General features: G+C 32.7%; 1 protein-coding gene across 1 annotated transcript in view; it reads left to right on the forward strand.

Annotated features, from left to right (window-relative positions):
• RTKN2 (rhotekin 2) overlaps nucleotides 1–23,067 on the forward strand; it is a 71,313-nt gene extending 48,246 nt beyond the window's left edge. The window contains exons 8-12 of the mRNA XM_063103504.1: nucleotides 4,415–4,521; nucleotides 5,452–5,583; nucleotides 16,401–16,566; nucleotides 21,107–21,214; nucleotides 22,532–23,067. Of these exons, the coding sequence (XP_062959574.1) occupies nucleotides 4,415–4,521; nucleotides 5,452–5,583; nucleotides 16,401–16,566; nucleotides 21,107–21,214; nucleotides 22,532–23,067 (1,049 nt within the window). The remainder of the gene's footprint in view (nucleotides 1–4,414; nucleotides 4,522–5,451; nucleotides 5,584–16,400; nucleotides 16,567–21,106; nucleotides 21,215–22,531) is intronic.
• Nucleotides 23,068–23,362: the final 295 nt, after the last annotated feature.

Genomic DNA, 23,362 nt, shown 5'->3' on the forward strand with positions numbered 1-23,362 from the left:
GCGACCACATTATTATGATGGTGAAGGTAACGGAATTGATGAAAGGCCCCATTCTTTTAACCAAATCATCTGAAAAGTAGTGGAAAGGAATAAAGTTCGCAAAGGGAGCATCAGTTTTAGCAGTGACTCCTCAGTTGTCTTCAAGGTTCTGTAAGATGTTACTAGATTCTCCTTCAACCAAAGTACTCATGGGCAAGTAAGCATGGAAGCCCTGTGGTGTAGCTTTCTCTTAGAGAAACATAATACATAAATATTCAAGACTGTGAAAAGACCTAAACTTAAAACAGCAAAACTCAAAACTGTTGACATTGGAGCATGTAGATTCCACAGAACAAATCTTAAGAAACACCAAACTATTTGCCTAACTCTTTTTATGTAATAGGTATACTCCTGGAAGTATATGTAAATTAAAATTATGTAAGTTGATTGTTTTGAAAAAGGAGCACGCTTATTATTAAAAAAGAAACAAAATTTTATATAGAAAAAAATCACCCTCTAGCTTATTTATTAATATAAATCCATATGTTAGTATAGTGGTTTTCCTAAATAAGGTTATGCCAATGTCTACCAAATACTCTAAAATCAAGAAGAGATAGAAGCTTTTTGAAAATGATAACTCAATTTTATTGTTCTTGCTTGTTGGAGGAAACAGCACAAATTGTATCTTAATGTTTATATTTGTCATCAATAAATTTTTATACTTTTTATAATATAATGAAACTACCTTTTGAAGGTTGACTCATACAGAACTGAAATGTTATCCATATGGATTCTTTCTCCTGCCCATGTTTTGTTTTCATTATCTTTTTTAAACTCCTTTTTGTTCCACATTTGAAACTATGGATGAATTAGATAAAATCCTTAAGTAATGAAAAGTCAAACTCCTCTTTTATGTCCTGTTTTATTTCATCTTGTTCTAATACCTCCCTTGATTAGAAAAGAGGAGGTAAGTATTTTGATTAATTTATTGCACAGGGACTGAGAGGCAACATTTGAAAAATGGAAAGGGTGTGGTTTAGGGAGTGAGACTGTCCTGGATATGAAATTATAAGAAGCATACATTATGTGCTAGACACAATGAGAGATGTCATATACACATCATCTTATTTGATTTTCATAATCCTCCCCCCCACACACACACATGCTTAGGGTAGAATGGTATTTCTGAAGATGAGAAATTGATACTTGGATAGGTTAAGTGATTAGCCTAGATGTCATATTTCTTCAGGAATATAGAGAAGCTATGACTCTACATTTTTTTTCCACAATGGTCCTGAGCTGTATAGAAACCTAGGTTAGAAGTAACAGGTAAATTGCAGGGTATTTGGCAAGGAGGCTGTGGAGCAAGAAATTTTACATCCAATATCCCTTTTCAAGGACTGCAGTCAGGAAAGAATTACTTTTCTTGGCATGCCATGAAATCTGAACTTATTTTACCAGACAAGCACATTGTTAAATGTGGCATATAGGTTCTAGATACATTACTGATTGCACAGACTGTACAGATTGGTCTGAGAATGTAATCATCGTTTATGATTCTGTTTCTTTAGGAAGTGCATTGTAACTTAAAAACAGCCAACTTACTTTAAATTTATAAATCACAGAGCTGATTTCAGATGTATTACTCAGATGCATGCTTGTGTAGAATTTCATTTCCTACCTATTTTAGGAAAGGAGACTATTTATTTGTGTCTGCATTTTGTAATCATTGCAAAGTACTGTCTTTACTATGCATTTATTTCTCCCAGGTGACGTTCTTTATTTCTAAAAAATCGAAGCTTTAACAAGGTATTAATAAAAAAAATTTGAATAGTCCCAGAAAATTTGTTGTGTTCCATTCTATAGTAGAATGTTGAGTAAATTCTTTCTTTCTTTTTTTTTTTTTTTTATTTGTCTTTTTCGTGACCGGTAAGGGGATCGCAACCCTTGGTGTGGTGTCGTCCACACCGCGCTCAGCCAGTGAGCGTACGGGCCATCCCTATATAGGATCCGAACCCGCTGCGGGAGCGGTGCTGCGCTCCCAGTGCTGCACTCTCGCGTGTGCGCCACCGGGCCGGCCCTTGAGTAAATTCTTACAAACTTTTTTGTTTTTTACTTTGTGCCCTTCATTTAGGCTGCTCTTTTGCCTTTAACTGATTTACCAAATGTTGGCTACCTTGCATCTGTATCTTAAATAACTATTTTTACCAAAAAGAAAACAAAAAAAAACAAAAAAAACACAATTTTTCCAGAGTTACTAAGGCTTTTAGGTAAATAATATAACAGCCAATGGCTAGCCATTTTATAGGCACTAGCAAATAGGGGTGCAGTAAAAACCCTAAGAATCATTTTTGTTTGGACCAGTGTGGACTAAGGGCTGTGTGCTAGGTTTTTATTTATATCCTAATGAACAGAATAAATTATTCAATGTGTTCTTTTTATACAGATATGAAGGCTATATACCTGCACACAACATTAAAGGGGTGTCTTAGTGTTTTTTGAAAGAACTATTTTAAACAATCTCAAACTTATAGTAAAGTTCAAGTTGAATGCCAAGATCTTTTTTCCCCCACAAAAATAATGAGAGCAAGTTGCTTACATGATGCCTCTCACCACAACTATCAAAGTCAGGAAATGAATATTAATAACATTACTACCGTCTAATCCTCAGACTCCATTTAAGTGTTGCCCGTTTTCCCAATAATGTTCTTTATTGCAAAAGGATTGAGTGTAGAATCATGCATTGCATTCAGTTATCATGCTTCTTTATTTCAATCTGGACCAGTTCCTCGGTCTTTCTTTGACTTTCATGACCTTGATATCTTCAAAGATAATAGTCAGTTATTTTTTAAAGGGTCTCTGAATTTGGGTTTGTCTGATGTTTTCTTGGGATAAGATTCAGCATATGCATCTTTGGCAGAACCGTCACAGAAGTGATGTTACGTTCTCATTGCATTCTGTCAGGTAGCATATAATTTTGATTCATCACATTACTAATGATGTTCACTTTGATCACTTGATTAAGGTAGTGTCTGCCAAGCTTCTCTATTGTAAAGTTACTCTTCTGTTTACCTTTTTGTGGTTAATACCTATTTTGTAGTGGAAGGGGGGGTACTTTGAAACTATATATGTATACAATTTCTTATTGAACTTTCAATTTATTCATTGTTTTATTTATGTCAGTATGGACTCATGTTTTTTCTATTTTATTCTTTCAGTGTATCATAATCTGTTAATATCATTATTTATTTTGTGGTTCAAATTGTCCCCATTTGGCCAATGAGAGCCCATTCAAGATGGCTTCTGTGTCTTTCAGACATGTCCCTGTCATTCTTTGAGGACTTCCTTGTTTTATGGCATACCAAGATATTCCAGCTCATCATATGCATTTCCCATGGGGCCATCCCTGGAATTAGCCTTTTCTACAAGGATCAGTGGATGCCCTTCTCACTTGACTTAGGGCTCCTACACACTGTGCTGAGTCACTCCATGTGTGGATGCCTTCCTCACTACTCTCAGACCCCGACTTTCATGACTGGGTACCCCCAAAACACTCTCCTTTTTCTGCTTTGGTTCTGAAGCATCATATCAAGCAGCCACCCCATAGAGGCCCCCCTCATTCTGCTTGGGCCCTGACTCTCCACACCAGGCCATCCCCTGAGTTGAGATCCCCATGAAGCTCTAGTGTTCCACCCCCTCCTCACCCTGCCTACTTGGGACAGACTCCCCAATCTAGGCTGTGCCCCTGTGTGATCACCTCAGCTCATTCAGGCTCTGATACCTCATGCGGGCAGCCTTCCTACTCACTCACCATACTCATCCTGCCTGGCTCTCTCACGCAGTTCGAGCACACCACAGCTTCCTCCCCAGCCCCTGGCACAGGGGCCCATCTTGGGGGCTCTACGTAATGGCTTATGACTGAATTGTTCAGTAAGGAAAGGGGAAGAGGAAGGGTCAAAAAATTTCATTAAATTATCTTAAGTTGTTCTCTGAAATAATGTTTTATTCATCAGATCACCTTGCTAATTATTATAATGAAAATGAAAATCAGAGTGAAAAGTAGAATTTGACAAACATAAATCACCTTATTAGAATTTTTTTATATTAAATGAGGTGACTTATATTCTGTGAACAACTTCCATTGAGTAATTACTTTAAGATCAAACAAGATCGAGAGACTAAAAGGTTCATGTTTATTCTAGGTGATAGCATGCTTTAAACTGTGAGTTTAATATCATATTGTCCTTTCTATTTTCTCATATTTGATTTTGTCATTAAATATGGTTCTGAATAGGATGAATCTTTATATAAAAGGAATTTTAAAATATGTTCTTATTTAAAGGAAAAAAATTGTAAAAGAAAAAGTCAAGATGTATAATGATCTTAAATAAATGTGTATTTGTAACCTGATGTTTTTTCTTTCTCCTTTAAATAGAGGAGTCTTCATTTTGGCTTCCCCTATATGGCAACATGTGCTGCCGATTAGTTGCCCAGCCAGCTTGTATGACTGAGGATGCATTTGCAGGATTCCTTAATCAGCAGGTTAGAGGATGTTAAATATCCTACAACAATTGTAGCTCCAATTTAAATCTTAATATACTAGCAGTTGTTTGGCCTTCTAATATTGAGAAGTATTTTTTAAGTCTTTTTGTAAATGCTAATTTTCTAAATGTTTATCAGACATAAACTGGGAATGGAGAGGTGAGGGGTGAGAAGGATGGCAAGGGGAGGGATCTAATGCCATTTTGATGGCTAAGGAGCTACCTCTGCATGCTCCTCTGCTTCATTAACAGCAGTAACAGGATAGTCAGCAACAGCGGACTCCTGTGGAAACTGATGAGGGCTGCTCAGCACCTTTCATATAATGGCCTTTCTGGTAGACAGCTTTTGGCACAGTTTAGGCCTCTGGGCTTCCAAAGCTGCCTCTGTGCCACCTACTCCTGATTTATTTATAAACATAGTTATTTGTATTCAGTAAATAATTAATTGTGGGCTTCAATGAATCAATAGCTTTTTCTAAAAGATTCCATTAGGAGGAAAGAAAATTTGTATTCTTACAGGATAGTCAACGTTTTCTGATGTTCTAAGAACAGTAAGGGGAAATTATATTTCGAACATTGAGAGTTAATTTTACAATATCCCTGAGTCATTTGATGAATTGCTGTGGAATTCCAAGCACTAATTTGACTTGCTTTTCTAAAACCGCATTGATTTATGATTTTATGTGTGTAAAAGTTATGGTGATAATCGTTACCTCCATTTTGCTTAATGCTTTTTAGAATCCCAAACTTTTCTTCTGTGATATTAACTTCCTCTTGAATTCTGGATAATTAGACTTACTGCACAGCAAATTAATAGGCAAATCCTATCCCATTTTAGAAGTTCTAAAAAACTAATTTAAGTATTTTGTTGAATTTAGAGTTAAGGTGGTAATGATTTAAAAGTTGATAGTTTCTTTTTCCCCCCCTCCAGCAGATGGTAGAAGGACTCATTAGCTGGAGAAGGCTGTATTGTGTTTTGAGAGGGGGTAAACTCTACTGTTTTTACAGTCCAGAAGAAATTGAAGCGAAAGTGGAACCAACTTTGGTGGTGCCCATTAACAAGGTAAATGAAGTGGTATTTTGGCAATAAAGATACAACATTTTTTGAATTTTGCTCTTGTCTGTGCATTTCACATTGTTGCCATCTTATCAAGAAAAGGGAAGGACTACTAAAAACAGGTTAGTTCATATAGATAACTTAATCTATTCTTATTTTCCTTTCCGTTACAGAGCTTATCTTTTAAAGAAATACTGTATATTTCCTAAGAAAACATAGTAATAGAGATCTATGCCAGTAAATAGGTTTTAAAGCAGAGCATGTAACTCTACATTAATAGGATATTTAAAATTTTACAAATTTATTTGAGATTATATAAATATAAATCATTAGGTTATGTTACAGTGGTGCTCTTTCTAGTTAATATTCAAATGAACCCATAAAAAGACATTTCCGATTATAATTTCTGATTTCTTGTGGGATCAGTGGGCAGTTGTCCAACATTTTGTGAAGATAGGAAAGCCTAATAGTCCATTTAGAATAGTTGAGTGCTTATACTGCACTTAAAAAATAGTACTACACCATCTAGAGAATATATCAAGAATGTATATACTAGTTTGATACAAAGGAGACTTAAAATTTAGTTACAATTTTTTCACCTAAAATTCTGTAGGAAAACTTTTTGATATAAGGCAGCCTTAGTTTCTTTTCCCTCACTGTCTTAAATTTATCTTCATCTATTGTCCAAGTCTAGTGTTTCTTAGAAGATTTTTCTCTCCCCTCCCCTCTTTTATAACGTTTCTGCTCTAGAACACTTTAATGGCATTTCTAGAACAAAATACCATGTTATCTGCGTATGGACTGCATCTAATGATTTCTAGTTGTTTTACTTTTGCTTGCCTTTGGAGTGGTTGAATTGAAGTATGTGATAAAACATGAACCATCACATCTGTTAACTACACATGTTCTACTTGTCTTTGAAATTTCCTCTTAAAGAAAATTGTTAAGTTGTTAAGTCCTTTTATATAATAGTTGTATTCTTGAAAACATGTGGGTACCAGTCTGCTAATCTGTAAGGACTTGAGTTTATTTTCATGATTTTTTCCAATACTAACATTTTTATCTATTACTATCCTGTTTTTAGAAATTACACTGCTTTTTTACCTAAAGGAAATTTTTTAGTAAGACCTTTTATATGATTAAGTCTACCTAATTTAACTGTCTTGTTTATTAGAAAGATTAGTGCTACTTTTAAATAATATTTTTTTTAAATTCCTCACTATTATAATATAGTTAGTTTGGTTTAGAAAATTAGGTTTATGAAATGTATAACTTTATTAATGAAAAATTAACATAATTTTTTTATTCCTTGCCAACTTTTTGTTTTGTTTATGCAGTGTTATTTTTCCTGCCACTCTTCCACACCTTAGTCTTTTGAAAATTTCAAATGTACAGAAAAGTTGAACTAGGGTGTTGGTAACCTATATACTCTTCACCTAGATTCTTCAGCTATAGTTAACATTTTGCCACATTTGCTTTCTCTAGTTAAATATTTTTTCTGAAACATTTGAAAATAAGTTGCAAACATTATAACATTTCTTCCCTGAATATTTCAGCATATTTCTCCAAAAACTAGGGACATTTTTCTTCATAACCTTACTGTTATTATCACACTCAAGAAATTTATTGTTGATACACTATTGTCTAATATGCAGAGCAGATTGCCCCAAATGTCCTCAAGTGTTCTTTCTAATTTTTATTTATTATTTGATCCAGGACCCCTTCAAGGATCCAAATTGTATTTGGTCACCATGCCTTTTTGTTTTCTTTCATATAAATTATGCCTTTCACCTCCTGCCTTTGTTCATCTTTCATTACATTAACATTTTTTGAAAGTCCAGGACAGTTTTCTTAGAATGTCCCCAAATCTGCACATGACAAATTATTTCACTAGACTTCGATTAAATATTTTTGGCAAGAGTTCTACATATGTGATTATGTCTAATTTGTTTTTACTAGATAGCTGGGTAGTAAGAATGTAATCCTACCAATTTCTTTTCTTACATGTTGTTCTGTAGAATATGGATAGTCGTAAACCAAATTAAAATGTACTCTAAACATGATATTTTTAAAGCAATGTGTGGGGTTTTTTGTTTGTTTTTAATTACAAAAATTTAATTGACATAATTGTGGAGTACAATGTGGTATTTGGATACATGTATACAATGTGTGTAATGATCAAATCAGGGTAAATAGTATATCCATTGTTGGAAACATTTGTCATTGGAAACATTTGTCATTTCTTTGTGTTGGGAACATTCAGAATCCTCTCTACTAGCTATTTGAAATTATACAATAAATTGCTGTTAACTTTAGTCACTCTACAGTACTATAGAACACTAGATGGAACTTATCCTTCTATCTAGCTGTGATATTTTTATATTTTATTTTGAAATGTTTAAGTCATTGTAAAGCCATTTGTTTTATTTGAAGATAGTCTTCAAGCTATTCAACTCACCTTATCTCAGCCCCTTAAGGTAGGTAGAGCTAGTATGCTATCCCTGTTTTACAGGTACATTATTTCTGTTTACAAGTGAAGAAATGGACTCAGATATCAGGTAGAACATGCTAAACTACTAAGGAGAATTATATGGATTACTCTTTTCCTAATGGGTAGGAAAAAATAGGTAAAAATTCATGGACTGTTTCTCTTTTCTCACAGACCTCCTGCTACACTAGATTTAAAAGGCAAAATTAGACTTTTTCCTATCTCCATACCCACTTTGAATCAGTTTTGAAAGTAAAAAGAGGCTCTGAAATGAGGTTCTGAGCTTGAAGCCACAATAGACCTATAGGCTATGCTTAGGCATGTGTCAAATCTTTACCATTTAAACTTAAGAGGGCATTTGTAATAAAACTCCTGTTATTGTACCCAGTGCATCTGTATTTCCTGTCTGATGACAAGTATATAATTCCAGAAAAGTAGTGACAGTGTTTACGTGGCCTGACTGAATTGACCTTTTCTCATTGATTTATTTGTCCTTGTGGTAATAAAGGCTGCTAGCTAGCCAGCTGAGGGGATTCTGTAGTCCATCAATGCCATTATTAACATGACTGAAATCAGCATACTTAACACAAATTCCAGTGGTTGTTTCACAGTTGACCATTACATATTCACAGGAAAATTATTAATCTAGTAATTTGTATAGACTTGAGGGGAACATGGGCTCTATTTGACCCTGAGGACTGATGACTTAAGTATCTTCTTTTGTCTAAAGTACAAAAGAGAATTTTAAAATTAATACATGAGGAGTTAAGGTTGAGAAGATCAATATAATTTAATTGCCAATCTCAAAGATGAAACCGATGACAAAGCCTTGCATTTCCCACCTTTGTGGTATTGCCATCTTAATTTTCTTCATCACTAATTCCTGTCCTTTTCTCCACAGAAATTTTTTTCTTTGCAGTGTGTCTGCTTCTACCTCAGGTTTCCTTTGAGCCCTTCCATTTTCTTGGAAACGTTCCACTTAGTAATAAATGTCACTGATCTCATTATTCAAATATATCAAACGCTTATCCCAGTTAAGAAATGTATTTGTTACTTCTTAAAACATAACCATTGTATAATTATTTCTTCAATTAAAAAGTAATTTTTATTTTTTCTCAACTTATAAAACGACAAGCAAACAGAATGGACATTGTTGGGGGGAGGGGGGAGGGAGAAGGGAGGGAGGTTTTGGTGATGGGGAGCAATAATCAGCCAAAATGTACATCGACAAAATAAAACTTTAAAATAAATAAATAAATAAATAAGATGACTCAGATGTATAGAAAAGTTTAAAAAGTACTATATTGATCACTGATATACCTACTACCTATATTCAACAGTTAACATTTTGTCATATTTGCCTTATTTCTTTATATATATTTCTTTTCCTGACCCCTTTGAATATGAGACTCCAACATTATGACACTTCATCCCTAAATACTTAAACATGCAAATCTTAAAAATAGGGGACATATGTATATATATATATATTTAGAGAGAGAGAGATACAAAAGATAACAGAGATTTTTCCACGAACTTTCTGAAGTACCCGTATACACACACAAGGGTACTTCAAAAAGTTTGTGGAAAAATATAGCTAAAAGATAATGCAGATCTCTCCATGAATTTTTTGAAGTACCCTCATATATATATATCACAGCCAAGAAAATTAACAATAATCCCCTTATATCATTAAATATATGGTCTATATTTAAGTTTCCTCGTTGCCCCCAAAACGTCCTTTCAGTTTGTGTTTTCAGTCTAGGACTATTCATCCTCTGTAGTTTTTCTAAACTGTAAATGAGGTCTAAATATTTTTTACTAGAATATTTTATGGATGATGACAAATACTTTATAAAGCATTCTGTTAGGAGGCACATATGTCAGATTGTCTCACTACTAGTAATGCCATCCTTCCAGCATGAAAGTAATCTGTACAGTTAGCAAATAGTCAGTGAAGTGATACTTCGGCACTGTGTGGTTATCTTTGTTGTCTAACAATTTTTCTTATAATGGTTTTAGCAACCTGTGATTACCTTTTCCTGAACTGGTGATTACATTGGAGATTCTGCATGATTTGCTCATACTGTCCTTCCTTCTACATATATTAGGCTGGCATTCTTTTGTAAAGAAACACTTTTTCTTATCACCTGGGGATGAATTACAGTCCTTCCTGAAAAGGCAGGGTAAATATTTAATATCTTAATTACCAGTTTTCAGAGTAAGGTGTTGGTGCTATGTATTGGTATTGTATTGGTATTGGTAATATGTATTGGAGTTGATAGTATTACCTGCTCCAGGGGTAGCAGGAGAGTTCTCACCGTACCTCCCCCACTCTCTCTCATATCATGATAAACTTATAGGTTTTTATCTATTCAATTTTAAATTACTTGGTTTTTAAATATAGGATAGATGTTTTCATTGTTTTTCTTACATTGGAAACTTCTAAGGGACATATGCTATTAGTGTGTTCTTAAATAAACAAAGGATTTTTAATAAATGCCATTTTGATATTTTCTGGTATAGCAGGTAAGGAACAAATAAAACTTTTAAGAATAGTGTTTCTGTTTTAGTTTTTATTATATTTCTAATGCCAGATCTCTAAGATCTTTTTAAGCTTAACGATGTTAAACATTAAGTACAAATCAGAGTTTCTCCTCTATTGGTTGTTGTCTTCTCTTATGATTTAGAAAATAGTAATTTTGCTTAATGCTATTTTAAAAATTATGTGAAAACATAAATTTTGCAGCTGCTAAGGTATATAAATAATAGTTCTGTTATTTTGATCACAAGATCTGTTCTCTAACTATAATTCCTGTCCTTCTAAATGGCATTTCCTGTAAGGCTAAGTCAGTTCATTAATTTTCATAGAGAGCCATCTGTGGAAGTAGTCACATTAAGGGAAGAAAAGCCTAAAAGCTATTCCACTCCCCTTTTCAATCCAAATTTGAAAGGGTGATTTACTTCAAAGTCATTGCTTCTACTTCAAAAAAACTTCACTATGAATGTTGTTGAGCAAGACATTCTCAATAACGGGTACTTAACTGAAAAGCAATTTATTAACCAAAGCTTTATCCATTGCCAATGAGGTGGGGAGTGGGATGGAAAAGATGTGTGGGTCTTTAAGATCAATAGTCTTTTCTTGATTTAAATACTATACATCCTTCACTTTAATAATAAAATCTGTGTTAAACAAGTCAATAACACTACTTGGTGTGATAGACCTTTGTTAAATTCTTAAAATTACTTTTAACTATTATATTTATCATGGACCCTAGAAAGCAAAATTATTGTGAAGTACATGGGATTTTTTTATGTTAGTCTTAATAACTGAACTCTATCAACTATTCAGATTGTCCTTTATTAAATTCAGCAAAAATAACTTTTAAAATAGGCTGTTTTTAGTAGTTTACGTCTGATTTTATTAGCATACACCGAAAATAATTATATCAAACTGATGCTAATCATACGTAATACTTGTTTTGTTTGTGGTTATGCTTTACACATTTCAAACATTCTTTGTCACATACTGCAAAGGTATTTTTTTGTTTTTTGTGATTTTTTTGATAATTAGATTATGTGTAAGGTCTAAAGTTAATTTTTAGCAGCGACATTTTATTTGTCTTCATCCCTGTCTAACAGGCCGTTAGACCAAGCACCTTTCAAAGAACTCATTTATCCTTACATGTTTGTGAGAAAGGTGAAATATTATCTACATTACAGATAAGAAGGCGTCACTAATAGACTTACTTTGTTTTTTGTATTTGTATTTTCTTTTTTAAGTTTTTTGGGGGAAAGTTTCAAGATAATTTATACAGAAAATAGCATAAATGAACCTGTTTGTACCCTCACACATTCCCCCCACCCTAGAATTATTTTGTAGCAATCCTAGAGACCATATTATTTTACTTGTAAATATTCCTGTTGTCACATGTAAGAACATTTAGTTTTATATGTATGTAGTCATTGTCATAAATAGCTAATATGCCCTCAAAAATCCAGGCAGTGTTCAAATTTCTTAATCTCATAATTTTTGTAACAGTTTTTACAATAATATAAGGGCCTGCATTGTAGTTGATTGATTAGGTCTTTTAAGTCTCTTTTAATCAGTTGCTTTCTATTCTCTCTCTTTCTCTCTCTCTCTCTCCTACTGAGTTTTTCCATAGTCTGGATTTTGCTGATTACATCTTTGGGTTGTCTTTTTTCTTATACTTTGGATCATATTCAGGTTTGTTCGCTGGTTAGTAAGAATACATTTTAGAAAGTGTTGTGTACTTTTATCAGGAGGCATATAATATGTATAGGTCTTCAGTTCATATAATATCCACTAAGGAGCATTACTTAGATCCTTTATTTTATTAGGGGTTGCAAACTGGTAATATTTTAACATTCTTTCTCATTTACTAGCTGGAATACCTCTACTTTATTAGCTATCTGGTTACCCTGAGGCACAATTCTTATCGGGAAGACAGATAAGTGCTTGATTTTTTAGTTTTATCAGCTACCAAAACAATGAGGTGGTTCCCTAGCATAGCATCCTTCATAGGGGACCAGTGATTTAGTTTTTAAATATCATTATGAATTTATGGATTTAAAGACATGTTATATATCAATTTATTGCCATCTTTTCTTCTTAATGTTCTAATTGACACATTTGACTAGTAGAAACCTCATTAAGTTGGCTCTTGAGTCCTTTTAACACAACCCTAGCAATCTTTGATTTTTGGTAGAATAAGACATTCCAGAATCATCTTATACATTTCCTGACCCAGACAGGAAATCAGCCATTTCTCTAAAGAGCTCTCTTTTTTTTGTAGAAAAGAGTATTTAGGGATCATAATCTGGGTACAGTAGTAGACTTTTTTTTTTTCCTTTTTCGTGACCGGCACTCAGCCAGTGAGTGCACTGGCCATTCCTACATAGGATCCGAACCCGCGGCCGCTGGGAGCGTCGCGGCGCTCCCAGCGCCGCACCCTCCCGAGTGCGCCACAGGCTCAGCCCAGTAGTAGACTTTTTAAAGGTCGTATAGTCACAAGTAAAATAAACAATTTACAAATCTAGTACTGATTTAGTAATTTTCCGTTTACATAGAAATGGAGAGGTTGAAGTACAGTTTTAATTCAAAATAATGAAAAGCCTAAAAGAAAAATTTTCCTTTTACTTCCGAGTGTATTATGTTTTGTTACAAAATTGACTTCTCAGACTGTTTTTTCGTTTGTTTTAACTTTGCTCATCTTCTCTGGGTACGCCCAGCATCTCATGCAGTGTAAGGTTGCAGTTCAGTGTGTGCTGACTGACAAAAGCAACGTCAGCTACAGATTAAAATTTCACTATGAATAATCTGAAATCCATCCACAAATCAGTAAAATTTAGCTATAAAGTCTCCGAAATAAACTAGAAAGTTTGGAGTTAGCAAAGGCACAATGGGTACTCTGGCCTTGGATAGAACACTTCTCTCTCAGAACATGTGTTTTCTTATCTATAAATTAAAGAATTGGATTAGAGTTTATTTCTAGGATCTGATCTATCAATGCATGACTTTTTATCATCACCTGAGCTGTTCTTTTCTTATCTCATTTGTTTATTCATCAGATATTTTTCAGCCACTGATTGGGGTGCTAGGCTATATTTTAGGTGGTAAAAATAATGGGGGATAATTCCCAAGTTCCTCGCTTTTATGCCCTGCTAAGAGGAGATACTTCCCTCATCTATACGTTATGTAAACCCATAATGAAAGCAGTCCTAAAATTCACTTTATTGTTTCTAATGGCTTCCTTTGCTGAGAAGTGAAGACCTGAGCACTATTTTTGAAATTTGCCCACACTGAAAAACAACTTGCATGAACTTTCCTGATGCTGAGAAACTTTACTTGTGCTAACCATTTTTTCTGACATGCAATTTTTTAGTTGAAAAAGTTTCCCATTAAATTATTTAAGATGATAATATATAGAAGTAAATTCAAATTATACATTTTATTTGCACCTTTGTAAACTTTTCATGTTTTAAAAATGTAGTATTTATGGTTATCAGAGTTAATGGAGTGTATACTATTTATCTATATATTATTGCGTTATGTTCTCTTGGATATAAATGATCTAGTTCATCCAGATTTTCAACATAGCAGTTTTATTTGAAATCATTCTCTGGTAAAAATGTACATATTTACCTATAAAAATCACACTTTTCTTAACTTAAAAGTTGAATCCATCTTAATCCTATATACAAAAAGCAGTCAGAAATTTGTATTAAAATAAAATTGGGTGGAGGGAAGTATAATTTTAGTAGCAAGAAGACTTTTTATTTTATTTATTTATTTTTAATACTAACGACAATACAGGAGGATTTTTTCCCCTGCTGTGATTCAGCCTTCAATTAGTGATAGAGTAGCATATCAAAGATTCTTCCTAGAGCTTAAATCATTCTGTGCTAGTGATAATAAGCTTTATATTTCAAGAAGTCATTAGATGCATCTTTTAGCTCCAAGGATGCCATTTTAGGGCAGCATTTTTAATATTGTATAAAAATTAAATTAATTTAAAAAGTTTATTACGAAGGCATAAGGAGTGTCAGAAGACCCTTTTATGATGAAATTAAGATGGTGGCCATAAATCCCATTACAGTCCTCTAAAGACACTCAGATTCCTAGATTTCTACGATGACAGGATAGACTATCTCTAAGATGGTTACCAATCCTTATATTTTGTGATACTCTAAAGGTTCAAAGTTATGTTGCTACTTTATACATCATACATTTTTTTCCCTGTATGATTTTTTAATAAGAATTTATTCCTTCAGAAAGGGCCTCCTTGTGTAGATTATGTGGTATTTACCCGACTGTATTTACCCATTCTTCAGGAATGGATAGCTTTTTCCTAAATAGTTCTACTTCTCTAATACTCACTTAAACATCATTGTATGTGTATGTAGATTTTGGCGTATGATTGAATATACAGTCTCTCTTCACCCTGGACTTAATGTAGTGAAGATTTTCTTCCCACTCTTAATCAGTTTTTGTAACTGCCAGCCAACATATTCTTCAGCACACATTACAGTAGGTTTAACCATGTTCTTCTAGAACTGCTCTGTACATAAAAGCCCCCATTGGCTGTGCAGCAGTTAAAATGTGGCTGGTCCAAATTGAGATGTGCTGTAAGTGTGAAAGGATTTTGAAGATTTTGAATGAAAAAAGAATAAAATGTCTCAATGATTTTTTACATTGATTACATGTTAAAATGATAATATTTCTGATCTGTGAGGTTATATAAAATACATGATTAAAACTTTTTCACCAGTTTTTTACTTTTTAAAACTTTTTAAAATGTTGTTTTTAGAAATTTTTAAATTACACATATGGTTCACATTGTATTTCTACTGGGTGGCACTGCCTTAGAATAATGTAAAGCTACTCATTATGCAGACAGCCAAATTCCTATTTTTGTATAGTAGATAGTTCTGTCCCAGACTTTATTCCCGAAGATTCCTTGGTCTAGACTATATGTAGTTGCTAGCATGTCATCCAATGTCATACCTAGTACCACTCAGAAAAAAGGTTTAAACCATCAACATGAATGAAACCATTGCCTTTGTTGCATTATAAGCATTATATTACTTTATGGATCTTTAGCTATGAGCTTTGTAAATGAATGTTACGTAGAAATAAATGTTAATGAGGAAAACCTAACTTTTGCAGCAGTAAACACTAAGTTATGGTTTTACTGCGTTAACTGATAATATTATATATTATGCATGAATATTAGAATAAGAAACATATTTTATTGATTCTTTTGTTACTGTTAGAAATACAGTTAGCATATAATCACTTTACAGTTATGACATGCTGTACCTGTTTTATTGCAAATTTTAAGATGTATATAAAAGACAGCAAATTCCCACAAACCGAGATAGATCAAAACAGAGGTTATGGGGCCGAGCCTGTGGCGCACTCGGGAGGGTGCGGCGCTGGGAGCGCGGTGACGCTCCCAGCGGCCGCGGGTTCGGATCCTATATAGGAATGGCCGGTGCACTCACTGGCTGAGTGCCAGTCACGATAAAAGGAAAAAAAAAAACAGAGGTTATGTTTTAATCTTATTTTATTTAGCATAAGTGCTATATATAGCATATTTTGAAACTTTTTTTAATATAAAGCATCCTTTTAAAAAACCTAAATTTGAGTTTGAATGTTGAAAATTCTCAAAATTACATATTTTAAATTTCATATGATCAGCAATAAGATTATAATTACATCTGGTATAAATATAGTAGCTAAGCAATAAAACATTTGTTTATTTGTTACAAACATATTCTCTTAAAGCACCAATTTTGTCTTAATTTTCAGGAAACCAGAATTCGGGCAATGGATAAAGATGCCAAGAAAAGAATCCATAATTTCTCTGTCATTAACCCTGTTGCTGGACAAGCTATTACTCAGATTTTTTCAGTTGACAGTAGAGAAGATCTTCAGAAGTGGATGGAAGCCTTCTGGCAGCATTTTTTTGATTTTAGTAAGTAGATATTTGGATTTTCTAGCAGTAAATTTATATAGACTGAAAGTATGCATATGGCAATTTAAATATTAAAATTATAATCTTAGTTTGTAGCAAGAATTTTTTATACTCTTGAAAAAAATTGTAATATATCATCAATGCACTGATGCTTTTTTCTCTCAATCTCTTTCCAGTACTTGACTACCATATAGTATACCTTTGAATTCCTAGCATCCCTACCTGATACTATTAAGTTCCTTTGGTCCCTAAAACAACCGTACCACATTTTCTCAACACATTAGATTTCAGCTCCTTAAGGCAATATGTTTGATGTGAGGGATAAGAAGCCATTTGAGGAGCAAAAGTTTTTCCAGGATAATGATGATCCTAAAATATTGAAATGTCCAGAAGGAGCCTCATTTTTATAACCTTCTGTTAACTCCAGATTTGTTGTATCATCATCTTGGACATCTTCCTGAGAGGTTTTTTTTTTTAAAACCACACATACGGTTTTTCCATCTTAACAAAACAGTCCGATGGCATGGATTATAAAAATTATGTGATAGTAATATAATAGGGTTCTAGTGTGTAAAATATAGGGGGTTTTAATATTTCTCAATTTAAGGAGGAATTTTACCAACAGAAAAATATTGAAATTGTAGCAGTTCTTTGTTTTTACTGACTAAATTAATAGCATATTTATAATTTACAATTTTATAATGATAATGTAGAATGTTGATGATGGCTATTTTTGATTAAACTAAGCCTACGGTTAGATTCAGCCAGTAATATGTGTCTGTAGAATGCTATTCTATAGAATTACAAAGTAGAGCTATTTCCAAACAACGGAAAGTTATTTCTGCAACTGGTAGAAGTACTATTAGACACATTTTAAGAATTGTATTTTCTGGAACACTATACAAAGTTAATACCTGCAGTCCTCGGGTTAATTTTTATAGTCCTACTCTGATCCATGGCCTCATCAAGTACTATAGTGCTGGTGAGGAGGAGGCAAGAGAAGGAACTAAATTTAATGATTACCTCCTATAAACCAGATGGCTTCATTTATTTCTTGTAACACTACCGTGAGGTAGAAGTTACTTCTCTCTGCTCTAAAGATGAGAAAACCAAGATCTGAAGAGGTTTCTGAGTCACAGCATTGAACTAGAGCATTCCCTCCATGGCCTTCTTGGATTCTTTAGAACTTGTTATTAAATACAATCCCTAGACACTCAATAAATGTTTAAATATTTGTTTCATGCTTATCAGCAAGTCTGGTCAGTCTACCATATCCATGGATTCCACATCCGGGGATTCAACCAACTGCAGATGGAAAATATTCAGGGGGAAAAAAAAATGAATCACTGCATCTATACTGAACATTTACAGACTTTTTTTTTTCCTTTGTATTGTTTAGGAATATTATTTCCTAAACAATACAATATAGCAACTATTTACATAGCATTTACATTGTAGTAGGTATTATAAGTAATCTAAAGATAATCTGAAGGAGGATGTGTGTAGGTTATATACAAATATTATACCATTTTACATAAGAAACTTGAGTATCTGTGGATTTTAGTATCTGTGGGTGGGGGGAAAGGGTCCTGAAACCATTCCCCTGCAGATTCCAAGGGACGACTGACTATACTACATTTCCTTAGTTTAAAATTTCGGATCTTAGGTATGTAACTTGAAAGACAACAATTTCCTTTCTTTCACTGATCATAGCTAAAATTTTAACTGATTTCTTGATGCTCCAATTTAGAGAGTCTAACCAAACAAAGACTGTGTTATTTTTAGAAATGATTTTAGTATTTTGTAATTTTTACATGAATAAAAAAGGAAGGAAAAGTAAATGAAGGTAATAATGCCAGAATATTATAGTCGGGATATCAGCTTCTATTAGATGATGATCTCATGTTTTCATTCTCTAGATTATATGAAATAATTTATCATGTTAAAATGGGGAGTTGGAGGGATAAGAATCTCATAACATTTTTGTACTTTCAAAGTAATAAGAAAGTGATGACAACTTGGTCCTCAGGTTTGGCTACCTCTTTAGTGTTTAATGCTTTCTTTGGATAAAAACTGCCAATCTATGTAATTTTTAAAGTACAAATTCTATTGCATTTATATTTTAGAAGTCATTGTATATGGAGATATGAAGCAAAGACAGAAGTGTTTATACTATCCTAAAAATTGACTTATACTTTAAAATGTTTACTTTCCTAGTGATAGGAATAGCCTATCGTGATCTTGGTTAAAGTATGGTATGTATAACAAAGTAAAGAATAGATATTCAGAGCAGAAAAGAGTAAGAATCGTTTAATATTTGGAACAAATGTAAATTATTTGGCCTCACTTCAGAGTGGAAAACTAGGAGGGTAAGATAATTAGAATTTATGAGAAAACATTGATGGAAGTAGGTCTGTTTAGCCAGGAGAAGAACAGTGTGGGGGTGAAGGTTGGGAGGCAAAGATGTGTGTAATAGCTATTTTTAATATTTGAGAGCTAACAAACATGTAAAAGAGGAATGTCACTTGTTCTGGGTGGTCAATAAGGGTGGAGCTAGGAATGGTGGGTTGTAGATACAGAAAGTTAGAATAGATTTGGAACTAGGGTTTTTTTTTCAAATATCTAATATAAATATTGAGTTACATTAGCAGCTTAGCATAATAGATCATTTTGATGGGAACATTATAACATTAAATAGTATTGTGGGGATCATCTTCAATATGTTATTGTTATGTGAACAAAAATATCCATTTAATATTTCATATTGGGCCTTTGTTTTCATGTTAGCATTATTGACTGTCATTTATAACTATGCATACAGATGTATTCACTAGTAAAATAAATGTTTCAGTTGTAATCTTGACCAGTGAACATACCATATTTGTACTTCTGATTTCAGTAACACATGGAATAATGTGGCATTATATTCCAATTTTCAACATGATTAGTATTCTGCTACTAGTTTAACAAGGAAATGCTTTCATCTGTCAACAAAGAGAAAATACTGTAGTTTATAATAATTTTTTTAAGAATGTGACAGAAATCTTTGCCATTTTAAAGTGTTTCATCATTTTTCTATTAGATAAGGGCTTTTTTTTCCTGCTCCCAAGAAGAAAATGCTAGCTTTTATGTATTTATCTAAAAAAGGAAGTGGAAGGGAGGAATAAGTTATCTGATGTCAGATCCTGCTGGATTTAAATTCTGGAGAGCAACCCTTGAAGACTTGTACTCAGCAGGTTATTCCCTTTATCAGTTACTATGTGGATTATTTTGAAATTCTTACCATATTCTATACTTAATATCATAATAAAACATACTAAAAGGCTTTTTTATGTTTCTTAACTATTTAAGGTGATGGATTTAAAATTCAGGCATATAGTACCTTATTACCATGATGGTATATTCAACTAGATACAACAAAAATGAATAGATAATTTGACTAAACATCAAGTATCTTCATTTTTAAGCCATGGAAAATAAACAAGCTGGATATTGAAAATGGATATTAAGAATATAATAAAAACAAATGTAAATCATAAATCAGTCTAAAAAAGCACTTAGATGTGTTACTTTTACTTTTCTGCTGGTGCGAGATAGGATGTAAGAATGGTGAACCTCAATAACTTACTTTTATAATATTAATATATAGACACATTTTCTAACACAGTTGCTAGCCGGTATGCAGATGTACAATAAATATGAAAAGATTAAATTTTTTGATATCTACTTAGGAGAAATAAATATGAAAATTCTATTTTAATATTAAAATTGTGAAAAATAATTAAAAGAAAAATTAATAATGTTCACTCTTTTAAATTGTAGCCTAATAGTTGAAATAACTTATTCAAGAGTATTTTTTTCTTATTATGCCTAATAGCTTTATTTAATGTGTCCTTCCTAAAACAAATTAGACTCAACTAGTATTTTGTCAAGTGATATGTCTTTATAGTAATAGGTTTTTATATACCTTTTACTTAAATGAAAATACAGTGTTTTTCCAGATCGGATGATTTGAAAAGCATAATAATCATCATAAAGAGAGAATTGTTAAATGAACAATTCTTATTTCTTAATTAAAATTTTCAAAGTTAAAACTATTTTTGAGAATCACTACTCCTTACATTTTTTTTCTACTTCCTTCTAGCTAACTATATTTTGATTGATTTTTACCCTTCAATTTTCTTGAATACTGTTTTAATATTTAAAAGAAAAGAGAGTCTGTACAAACTTTTGCCATGAATAGAACTTTTAAAGTAGTTACTGACCATTTAGTGAAATAGTGTAGTATTTAATCGCCTAGAGAGCTTAGTGTAATATCTGAACAGAACTTTAGTTTTTCAATAGATTACTTTTATACACAGAATTGGACTTTGGAATTATGGATAGTCCTAGGTTTTCGTGCAGGCTTCCTTAAGGCAATGCTTCATTTATAAATTCACTTATTTTTCAAAGCAAGAAATGTATTGATTTCTATTGAAAATGAAATATATATCTTCACATTTATATTTTAAACTAGCCTGCCTTTTTCTGTCTTTCTTAGGCCAATGGAAGCATTGTTGTGAAGAAATTATGAAAATTGAGATTATGTCACCACGGAAACCACCTTTGTTCTTGACAAAAGAGGCGACCTCAGTCTACCATGATATGAGTAAGTGGGGTTTGTCTTTTCTAAGCTGCAGAGTAACAAAAACAACATTGTCCATGCTCAAGCAGCTTATTCTATTGACATTAAAATGCTAAAATCTTCAGGGCACAATCAAAATGAGTGGAAAAAGGATGTGAATATAGACTAAGGAATTCATGTTTAATAGATGAATTAATACAAAATTAATGAATACTTATTTTTTTATAGTTTGAATGCTTAAGAGCAAACAAAAATTTTAAGGCTTGAATGAATAAAGGTGCCCTGAAAGTAAATATTAGCTAAGCAGCTGATGAAAATCATGAAAACATAAACCTGCAAATTCTGAAATATAATCATGTTCAGTAATTTTTTCTGTATTTTATTAAATTTGTTTTTAAGTAATGTTGATAAGTGAATATTAATGAATGGACGCTTTCATCTCTGGCCAAAAAAAAAAAAAAAAAAAAACGTTAAATACTTTGGAAAATTTTAAATTTCTAGTTTTATTAATATTCCATTTTTCCGAACTTTAAAGGGTGTTTATTTATCCTTGTGGGATTTCCTTAGTAATCAGTGCTGTGAATAAGCACAAGTCAGTGCTAAATTCTATTCTAACTTGCCACTAATGTACCTGCACTTACATATACTTTAAAATGTTATATTAAAAATGATACATTTGGGTTTACACATTTGGAAATACCAGTAGTTAATTTAGTAGACATTTATCTCTGTTCTCTTATTTCTTCCAAGGTAAATTTCACCCAGCACCCTTATGACCAAAGTGGTACAAGGGCTTCACTCTATTTCCCTGGGGTTTGGGGTTTGGGCTTTTTCCCTTTTAACAGAGAAAGAATACTAATCCAGTTATAGTCACCCCTGTTTTTTATTTTAAGCTTTTGTAGAAAAGGAATCCACTCTTATAGTAAGAATAAGGTTTTAAATCCAAGAAAAGTTATCTAATAAAATCTCAATCTGTAGAATTAGAAACATGCTCATGTAACTTTACTTTTTTGAAAATTGGCTTTTACTGATTTAGTTAGGAATAATATACATGTATGTGTGGGTATTATGTATTATATGTATATATATATACACTATGTATTTTATATATGTGTATATACATATATATAATATGTTTGTGTAGTGCAGTACATAATCTCCTTATGTTTTGGTTGTATTGGTATGGTTATTTTTACAGTAAATGTTTTATTGCTTATCCTAGTCTAAGGTTTTGATAACCATTATAAACAGAATATTAGTTTGGAAAATAATAACTTATTCAGATAAAGTGCATACTGCTTTTGAATTTTTTCTTATATATATATTTTAAAATTATTACAGGCATTGATTCACCTTTGAAACTTGAAAGTTTAACTGATATAATACAAAAAAAAATTGAAGAGACCAATGGACAGTTCCTTATTGGTCAACATGAAGAATCCTCACCACCTCCTTGGGCCACATTTTTTGATTGTAATCATCAAATGGTCATCCAGAAAAAGGTATTGTCTCCTGCAAGTGAACAGTTACATGATGGGAAAAGGAAAAAGAGACGAGCTCCCCTTCCTCCTTCTGATAAAACTCCATTCAGCTTAAAAACACAGAGCAACTCAGATCAATTGGTTAAGGACAACTGGGGAAGAACAAGCAGATCTCGGACCTCGCCTTTGGATTCCAAACTTTCAACCTTAATGCATCACTTACAGAAACCAATGGCTGCTCCTCGAAAACTTCTCCCTGCCAGGAAAAATGGTTTAACTGATAGTGAGCATACAGACACTAAAACCAATCTTGAAGCAAAGCCAGTGCCAGCTCAAAGGCAGAAATCCATCAAAGACATTTTGGACCCTAGATCATGGTTGCAGGCACAAGTATAGAAAACCCTTAAATGTTTTGTGAAAACATTTAACAAAATCTGTAACGGTGAGATTTAATTCAGAGGCATTATAAATGTAGTAATATGTAATTATATAGGTAAATATGATAGTGATTTACATAAATAATTAAGCTATTAGGTGTAGAAAAACATTTTATAATGAAATGGGTTTCTCTTTTATTTCTGATTTTTAGAATATAAGTGATTTTCCTAGCAGAGTACAAGAAGCAGTTTCTAGACAATATCCTAATTGTTGGAAGGGTTAATTTATTCTTAAATGAGTACCGGGCAGTGAA

This window comes from Cynocephalus volans, chromosome 7, assembly GCF_027409185.1.
Source record: "Cynocephalus volans isolate mCynVol1 chromosome 7, mCynVol1.pri, whole genome shotgun sequence".
Taxonomy (NCBI): domain Eukaryota; kingdom Metazoa; phylum Chordata; class Mammalia; order Dermoptera; family Cynocephalidae; genus Cynocephalus; species Cynocephalus volans.